Source organism: Lates calcarifer, linkage group LG20, assembly GCF_001640805.2.
Source record: "Lates calcarifer isolate ASB-BC8 linkage group LG20, TLL_Latcal_v3, whole genome shotgun sequence".
Classification (NCBI taxonomy): domain Eukaryota; kingdom Metazoa; phylum Chordata; class Actinopteri; family Centropomidae; genus Lates; species Lates calcarifer.
Window position 1 is genome coordinate 23254807 of NC_066852.1, and position 9641 is coordinate 23264447.

At 38.0% G+C, this 9641-nt stretch overlaps 1 protein-coding gene across 1 annotated transcript; it reads right to left on the reverse strand.

The window, feature by feature from the left end:
* Nucleotides 1–1871: 1871 nt before the first annotated feature.
* LOC108891909 (CUGBP Elav-like family member 1) lies at nucleotides 1872–5423 on the reverse strand. The gene is made up of 4 exons (XM_018689263.2): nucleotides 5265–5423; nucleotides 4584–4679; nucleotides 2971–3267; nucleotides 1872–2528 (listed from the first exon to the last, which is right to left on the reverse strand). The coding sequence occupies exons 2-4, from the start codon at nucleotides 4621–4623 to the stop codon at nucleotides 2485–2487; spliced, it is 381 nt and encodes a 126-aa protein (XP_018544779.1). The 5' UTR covers nucleotides 4624–4679; nucleotides 5265–5423; the 3' UTR covers nucleotides 1872–2484.
* Nucleotides 5424–9641: the final 4218 nt, after the last annotated feature.

Here is a 9641-nt window from a genome sequence, read left to right on the forward strand (position 1 = left end):
GGAGTTCGTTAGATTGTATGGGCACAATCTGTAAACAAGTACAAAAGCATGCACACTCTGAGTTCCTTGTGTGTCAGTCAAAAAAACTGTACTCGAATATGGAATAGAGATAGGACACTCCCCTCCCCCAACATGAACACACACACTCCCTCTGGCTCCCATGTGCACCATATGGGCTGATCACACAGCTCAGGGTATTAACAGTAATTTGCCTGCATGGGAGCAGTGTTGTTTTCAGTGTTCTAAACCAAGCGCTCCTAATGTTGACACTTCCATAGCTAATGACCATACCATAAAACCTGTGATGGCCTCCTGTGGGCTAAAGTCCACTTTAAAACGCAGCCTTGGACATCGCACCAGGAGTTTGGTCAGATGACCACCTCACTGGAAGAAATGACACTAAAATCATGTCTTTGACTTTAGTATATGTTATGGAATAAAAATAGTTTGTGTAATTCATCAATATGTCACAGAATAATCACCAACTTTAGATTAGCAGTGGTTTATTTATGAGTAAATAATAAAACTCTGTCAGTGTATTTTCTCTAATTACCAACATCTCTAATCCTGAAATAATGTTTTTACTGATATGACAGCCACGTCTCCAACAAATTGATTATTACAAGTTGTGTTTTAGCAGTCCCTTAAAAAAGCCACAATGTATGTTGAAGATTAACTCACCATCCAATATTTGAGGTAGTTATAGATGTTTTCTCTCTCTAATGTGTCGTTAAGAATAAAGTTCCACTAATCGGTTTCTATATAATGCTACTTAGATCAGCTCTGTGGAGCACTTTGACCTCTTCTATGTCATTATTTTGGTTTTCCAGGCTCAGATTGATGGTTCAGTCTTACCTCTCTTGCAACAAAGCTGTGATAAACTCTCTGTACACTACCTGCTCAGAATCAAATGGTAGGCATAGTTTCAGCCAGTAACTTAACTGAGGAGAATATCAAGAATCTGGAAAGTTAGTCAAAGGTTAGCTAGAGTTAGAGACTAAGACTGACATACCTTCTTCAGGTGGACAGAAGCATGATACTAATGATGCTAATGCTACTAGTTATTGGTCCTTGTCCATAAATCTTCCAGCACATAATGTTAAGTCCTTCCCCTCATCCTTCAGTTAACTTCTGTAGTATTAAGCTAGCTATTTTCTTACTGGTAGCCAGCTAGTCAGCTAAGAAGACACAATATGTAAAGGCCAGTTCCTCATTTTCTGGCAGCTACCTTCCCATGCCTTCATTTCCTGTGCTAAGCCAACACAACCTGGATCAGTCTCCAGTGAACACCCAAAGACAAAACTGGTCCCACTACAAAGTAAAGCAGTAGTTTTACAACCCTTAAGTCGCTTGTCAGTCAGCGTACATTATCATTTAGAGGAGATAACATAATCTGGTTGCACCTAAATTAGATCAAATTAAAATTTAACCACTTACTCATTAGTTGCCTTACTGACTAGCCTCAGACAGTCTTTACCAAGACCATGACTACTGAGCAAACTCCGCTCATGAGATGCGGTTGAAAGCTCAGGAAAAAGCAAAGTAATCCACAACTTAATTTTATTTTCTCAAACTACTATTTCCAATGTCAAGAATGAACCTTCAGGGTCAGTCTTTACCAACATTAAGTCGAAGCACTGAGCTGAGACCTAGTTTATCTCAAATTAGATGGAAAGTTTCTCTATCATATGATGTCTCTTTGTCATGACTTACACACACACGCCATACTGTTTCCTCATTACACTCATAAAATGAACAAACAACTCAGTTTTGCCAGGAATTACTTATATAATCAATGCCTGGACTTTACACCCTGAGCTATTGTCATGTTATAAAGAAGTGATGGCGAGTCACAGGAGTCAATTAAGAGATGGGGGAAACAGGTATTTATTAAAAGTATAAAGTGATTTTGAAGTTTTTTCCTCAATAGAAATGCAGAATTTGGGTTCAAAAACCCACTTAATAAAAGAAAACAATATCATCATTATCAATATTCAGCTATAAAATTACTCAGCTTATCTACTGACACAGTGGCAAAGAGGTCTGATGAGTGCTGCACACCATGACCTGCCATTGTAGAAAAATATGCTTATTACAAAACCTGCTTCATTATTTTTAAATACAATAGAAATCCACAAGACCAAACATATATTAAGAGAAATATATTTTATCTGACTTTAAAGAAAAAACATCAAATTCTTATAAAATACATTCTATCATAATACATTTGATCAACTATGGATTATTCCCTGACCTAAAAGCCAGATAATCAAAATAGCAAAGTAGTCAAATTTACTTTTGTGTCTTCCTCTTGGCCCATTTCATCATCTTCCAGGATTTAGGCATCTACATAAATTATTTTGGGCCTTTCAGACAACAGGACCTTCCATTGTTCGGGGTCAGTAATGAATTTGTTTGACCTTAGGGAGGTAAATGTCTCAATCCTTAACCATTTAATCCATCGTTTGGCCCGATCTGATGGTCTTAGATCTTTCCGGTGTACTTCAATGCACCGAAGACACCACCACCTGAAAAAAGACAGATGGTTTTCAGTGTTCATCGTCTTAAACAGGAGTTTGAAGCAGTCACATCCTGGATTATTGACTCTTTTACCTCTGACATAACTGAAGTTTTTCTAGCTAGCACCTCTCCACCCCTGTTAACCATTTTTCACTTTTCCCAGCAGTGAGAATTATGATTGAGTACCGTTTGACTTCATAATTGTGAGTATTTTATTTTCATCATTTGTAACTTCTCAATAGATTTAAAGCCATAATAAATCCAAATGTTTTATAATCCTTCCTGCAACCCCAGTTAAAGCCCATCTCTTGTTAGGTTGAGTTGATGAGTGATGCACTGATTCAGATGTTTAGGACACAACAAAGAAGAAGCAGTGCATTGAAAACATTGAGACACACACCATGAGAAATTAGGTGTCATGTGGAGGGTGTGCTTGAGTGTCGTACTCACCAAGTGCAGCCACCCCAGCGATAGAGCCGATGGTAATACCAGCTATAGCGCCAGACGAAAGCCCTGATGACTCTTCTGTCACAGGGCCAGTGGTAACATCAGTGCTGTCTGTTGCTGCAGTTTGTGCGGTGGACTGGATAGTTGCGGTAGGGGAGGATGCACCAGTTGTAGCAGTAACGGGTTCACTGCTTGCACCACCTGTGGGCAGCTCAGTTGAGCCACTTGTGTCTGTTGCGGCACTTGCGCCACTTTCTGTTGTTGCAGGTGGTATTGTGGAGGTATGCCCTCCATGCAAAACTATTGTGTCAGTAAAAACAAGACAGAAAATGGGTGAGAGAGAGTTATTAAAATGTTCCACTTATGATAAGGCATTGAAAGTTTGCTTTAAACTAGTGGAGTTTTATTTTGTAAAATCTTTCCAATGATTTTTTTAGTGCTGCTCCAGGTCATCTTCTGAACATCCATGAAGTGTTGACACAAGTCTTTCAAACAATATTAATCAAGCAGTTATGGTAATTTAGTGATCAAGAGAAATTACAGTCTTAATTCTACATGTAGGACCTACGTGTTCTGTATTAATTATAGGAACAAAAATAATAAACCTAATCTTTGACCCAATGGTGCTATTTAAAAATCTTGACGATGACTATGCCTAACCCTTTTAACAAACACTGTCAACATTTATGACTGAGGCTATGATCTTCCCCTTCTATCACCAACCCTTGGAAAATGCTGCAACAGTGGTCCCACCTTTCTATTTTCTCCAGTCCCCTTGAAATATAACGTCAGGCTGTAAAGTAATATATTTATTTTGACAATAAATACAAAGTAAGCTGGCCTCCTACAGCATGTGACAGTACAGTCACTGTCATATGATTTGTTTAATTACATTCCTGCAGTTATTTATTAAGTAAAACAGTTTTGGGTAAGAAGGGGGGTTAGGGTTTGGTATGCTGCTAATTGCTGGTTTATGGAGTTAAAGGTTAAAAAGTTCACTGCTCAATCTCCATTCCCTCCTCTCAGTTTATTGCTCTGATCATATTTTCTCTTGAGGATGTCATGCTGACATTTGACAGGAACTTTACTCAAAACCTCTAAAGATGTTGTTACTGTCAACTTCCTGCTCTTCTGCTTATTACCAGTGTGTATACCCACTGGTGTCATTTCCACTGGTAGGAGCTCTTAGGCTCCCACTGTTAAAAAGAACGAGGTACAACTTTCCACAATGGCTTAATAAATTGTTGCTAAGGAGTTAAGTAATGTAAATCAGTTCTAAGCAGTAAGAAGAACAATGTTTGGGTTGCCAGGTTGTGAAAAATCTCTTTGGTCAGTCAGACTGTCTGACCACTTCTACAAATCTGGACCAAAATCCATTTAATTTATTAACACTTACAAGAGCATTGACTTATTAACATTTATATCTGTTGTTTTTTTTAAGTGAGAGACCCTCCAAACAGAAAACAGAGAGCTAATTGGATTGGCTGGATTTTTAACAACCTGGCAACAGATCTATAAGGCTTTAGTAAATCATTTATTAACCATTAGTTAAAGCTCATAAACTCTTTGTTAAGTTAATCTTATTAGAAAGTGGTACCAAGATGTTATTTTTTTACCTGCGGCGAGAAGGCATAGAGTTAGTATGGAAAGATGCATCGTCTCAGAGTTATGTGGCAGGGAATAAGTCAGTGCTTGAAAGTTGCTCTTCTATCCTGAAACACCAAAGGACAAACACACAGACAGAGTGATCAATATTTTTCTGGTTCCTATTTGTAACATTTAACATCATCTAACTTTCCACAACCACCAACAGGAAATAAATTCTTGTTCAGTACATCGTACCTCCACATCATCATGTGTGGGAAAACAAACTTAATAGTATGTAATAGTATAGTAATGTAAACATACACATCAGAGTATATAGTAGCAAATTAAAAGAAATTATATGAGAGAAAAATTTATGCTATTTTGAAAATCGAAGAAAATTTTGGTTATATTTAGAGATGATCTCATCCTTGCTATTTACCACTATATCACATTAATTCATTTGAGTGAGTTTAAAGTATATCACTTTCAAGCCAATTATTTTGTGGTCATTTCTGAGAAGAAGAAGAAAAGTAGACCCACAGTTTTTCAAGTAAAAGATTTTTTTATCCATTAAAAATCCAATAAAAAAAAATCACAATTGGATTTTCAGACAGTGATTTTTCTGTGCTGAATGTAAAGTTTAATATAAAACTCCAGATATATTCTACACTGATCTAAGAAAACCACCAGAGCGAAGCTGCGTAACTCACCTGAGAGGCTGTCAGTGATGACTTTCTTCTTTTCCCGAATGACCAGAGGATATTTTCTGAAACCTGCTTTTATGACTCCTTTATCACACCAGCCCATCATCTTTAGCCCTCCCATTTCTCTGTGCGCTTGTGCGTGTGATACATTACCACAGTTCAGGAAGGAAGACAATGCATCTATTGATTTGATAGGTTTATTAATGCTTACCACGGGGCTATATTTGGTTTTTATGGCTCCCTTACTGTGATGCACTGACTAGACTTTGGTCTGTACCTGACAGGTACCCTTCCTGGTATCTTTGTCTCCAGCATTTTCATATGAAAACCTTACAAATGAACTTGAGGTGGATGGTTGGTAAAGCATGTGACTGTGATGAGGAACCTTAACCAAACTAAACCAAACCATAACCATAGAGATCAAAACAGTCCACCACCAGGGGGCAGCTGCCAAATCCAGGAATGCTTCAATATGTGACAGAACTGTACCAAAAAGATTAATACCAATACTCCACATACAAGGTCTTAGGTTCTAGAGACACTTACTGAGTGAATTGCTCTCGTCTTCCAGTTGTTTGCTTTGTCTCCTTTATCTCATCCTTGTGTCAGCAGCATTAGTTAACCTAGCAGGCTAGCACTGGTAGCTATAACAGTAAAGACTGATGTGATGGCAACACAGCCTGGAAAAAAATGGTTAACTATCCAAATGTCTCCCAGTTTGCTCTGCTTGCTGAGCTGTTCAGCAGCCCGTAGCTGAAAACACACTGTCACCATGGCACAGCAGCAAGTCATTTACATGGATACAAGATGTGGAGGACACAGAGCTGCCAATTTTTTCCCAACAACAACAACAAAATCCCCTGCAGCCCAGAAAGCATTGTCCCCACTGATGCCCAACATATAGGAAACGCTGTTGACATGAATTTGTAAAACTTGTTTGATCCAGGACTTCAAATCCCCAGGAAGTTCCTGGTCCCATACAAGAAAATGTTGGTTTCTTGCCTGCTGGACACTACAGTGAGTTACTATCGGAAAGTGATGAGACAGGTGGGCCAGGATTAGCTGGTTAGCATGCTAACTTCAGCAGATGAAAAGAAGTGATAGAACTAGAAGCAAAACGTCGCTGTTGCTCTCTTCACGGTCCATCAGTGCTGGTCTGTGCTGACCAGTGTTTACTGAATATGATGTTTAAACTGTGGTACAACAGTTTCCTCATATGCAACACGTTAAAGAAACAGTCAGCGTAGCCTGGTTGAAGGGAAAAAGTATAAAGAGCTGTTGAGGTGTTGAGGTGTCAGTAACAGGACCGTTGTGTAAGAAGAGTCTTTGACTCATACTGTTTGCATGCAAACAGGTAGCAAATACAGTAAATATAATACATGAAAATGAGGAAAATAAAACATGGTTTTGAAGACAGACACAGTTGTGATGATCTCATTTCATCTGTCTGTTCCACAGATCAGGATTTCAAGCAACAAAAAGCTTCCTCCTCTTTTGTTCAGTTTTAAAAACCACTGCATGATGATCTGTCATGATTGAAGTGTTTTATAGTCAGTGATCAGGTCAGAAAGTTACTGGGAAGCAAAACCATTAAGTGCTTAAAAGACTATTAGGATTGTTAAATTGTTTCTTTATTGCACTGGGAGCCACTGACATGATTTGAGCAGCAGAGTAATACAGTGTGTTTGACTTGAGCCGAGGCCTTGCGGTTGTTTTTTCCCAGCAAACCATCAAGCAAAAACAGTCTGACCACTTTTTCTGTTTCTGTTTTCAAAATCAGATTGTGTCAGTAATACAGTTCAGTTCAGTAGAGTTTACAAGCTGGTTTATAGAGCTGAGACGACCTGAGGAGTGAGTTTCTGTTTCCAAGAAACAGGACTGGTTGATATAGGGGTCAGTGATTACTTGGGTAACGGTTTCATTGCTATGGTTAGTTTTAAACTGCAAACTGCAAAACTTTTGAACAAACACAGAAAAAAGTAGAAACATAGCAACAGAAATCTTTCTTTAATTGTACCGTACGTGTCATTCAGCACTTGTATGAACCTAAAGAAATGTCCAATACTAGCCAGAACCAGAGATGAGTTTACTAGCTGTGCCTGTAGTCTGATGCTAAATATGTATTTTTAGTTAATATTGTGTGTATTTAAATTATTCTTTTATTCTTTTTCTAAATACAAATGATGTGAGATCCTTATTTTCGTTTGGGATCAATACAATATCTATCGATCTAAGAACGTGTACAATAAAAGGAGCAAGGGTTCATTTAAATGATATTAGGTGGTGTGTATGACAACTGGACATGATTTTATCATTTCATCCACAACAACTGATATGACACTGAAGTTTTATAGGTTTATTAATGGTTATGGTGCAGTATTAGGTTTTATCTTGGTGTACCAACCCTTCTTTTATGGTATTATTCTTTGGTCTATATACAGAATCAGTCAAACCGTCTTTGCAAAGTCACCATATAGCCAGTGACCATATACTGTATGTGTACCTGTATGAGAGGACAGCGTGCTGAACCTAACCTGTACTTTATTTCTTTTAATAGGTAGCCTAAATGATCTATTATAAATACATGAGACAACAAATTAGAAGCTTAACTTGTGCCCTCTAAGATGGTTTTAGTATCTGGCCTGGTGTAGTATTCGTGCTGTCCCCGACAATTATGAATTAGTGATGATGTAGACTATGATTTACTGAATTTGTGAGTCCATTGGTTTGTGAGTATTTTAATATCAGTGTGGAGAAGTGATGACCTAAGATGACACCTGACATTGTGAAATCATTGTGACAGGACTGAAATATTTATAGTTGTAGTTTTAGAACTCACCACACCTTAAAGAAAAACGATAAAAAGATAAACTATGATGTCAAGAGACACTCATTTGTGACTTACATGGGTGATAAAACTTTGCAATCATTTTTAGAAATAACCTTTGGCGCGCTGTTCACCACTGCACTGTACACAATACATGAAGGATTGTCCTCCTTTTTCCAGTCACACCGGAGCGGCAGCTGAAGTGGTCACTTACATCTTTGATGAACTGGTCATACCTTTACAATTTTAATCAGCCAAAGCTTTTAAGAGAGTCAGAGAAAGACTGATGTGATGTTAGGAAACAATCTGCAGTACAGTAGTCTCTGTCTTACGATGATCATAATAGCAATATTCATAAAAACAAACTCCAGGGACATTTGGATGCTGGCACTGGTTAAGTTAATTACATCTTATCTGGAGCAACAGATGCACTAGTTCTTATACAGTAGTTGTTGTTATCTGTGAGTCATGGAGAATTTCAGAACATCACACTGGAAGCTCTGGATAAATGAAGCCAACAATATGAGATAAGAATATGAGAATAGAGTTCTGGTAACACAAAATAAATGTGACTAGTGCCTTGTTATCTGCAGCCAGATACTTGATAGACTTGTGTTGTGACTTAAAAATACTTCACCGTCGTCGGTGGTGGATCAAAACTGGCCATCAAAAATGTAAGATCTTCCCTTATTCTGCAAACCATTCCTTTCATTGTGATGATTGATTCACAATGAAAGTTGGCTGCAGCCTTTAAAAAGCACCATGGCTTAAAGGTGCTACGTGTAAGTTCTTTCTATCGCTACCTAACCAACTTTAGCATTAAACATTGCAGGTTCAGCATCAAACTTTATTCCTTTACTCGCCAAGGGGCCCTGAGCAAGATATAATTAAGCCACTGAGTGTTGTATTCACTGTACTCGATCAAGAGATGGTTGAGTTTAGGTCTGGCAGAGGTTAGAGATAAGCATGTGCTCTGGGCATTTATGGTCATGGCATTCAGATAACATAGTGACATTGTGCCTGGAACTGTGCAGGAAATGATTCACAAAATAATAATACCGTGCGTGTGAAGTAGGAGTCCTCAGCAACGTCTGTGAGCAGTGAACCATCGTCATCAAATGACTTCACAGAGCCTGTGAGAGGCCGTTCAGATGTACAGTGCTCTGCTGTAGATTTCAAAGCAACCTGTGCTATTTTAGGCTCTGTTTACATGATGCTGACCAACTGGACATTAAATATTAAAGGGCAAACATGTAGACACAAATACTTAGTTTTTTCATGTAGTGGACACCAAGAGCAAAGCTACAAACAACTCTGCTTCATGTTGATTCAGTCAGCCTTAATGTTAACGCTCCATGAAGATCTTATGTGACCAGGTTAATGTTTTTATATTGGAGCGGGTTAAATAAAGTACAATATGGCATATACTTTTCTTGATGAATTAAGTAATCTTACCTGTTTAAAAATAAGCATTTATGAAAGCTCTACAGAATTATATAAAAGATGGAATACAGATAGTTTGTAGGTAATATACTGTATGTACTTTAACCTTAACA

Bases quoted from the DNA above. Each gene is read 5' to 3' on its own strand.
- LOC108891909 (XM_018689263.2), bottom strand. From the start codon at position 4,623: ATGCATCTTTCCATACTAACTCTATGCCTTCTCGCCGCAG. The intron at 3,268-4,583 runs GTAAAAAAATAA...CTGACACAATAG, and splicing joins TCTATGCCTTCTCGCCGCAG to TTTTGCATGGAGGGCATACC. The intron at 2,529-2,970 runs GTGAGTACGACA...GTCTTTTTTCAG, and splicing joins CGCTGGGGTGGCTGCACTTG to GTGGTGGTGTCTTCGGTGCA.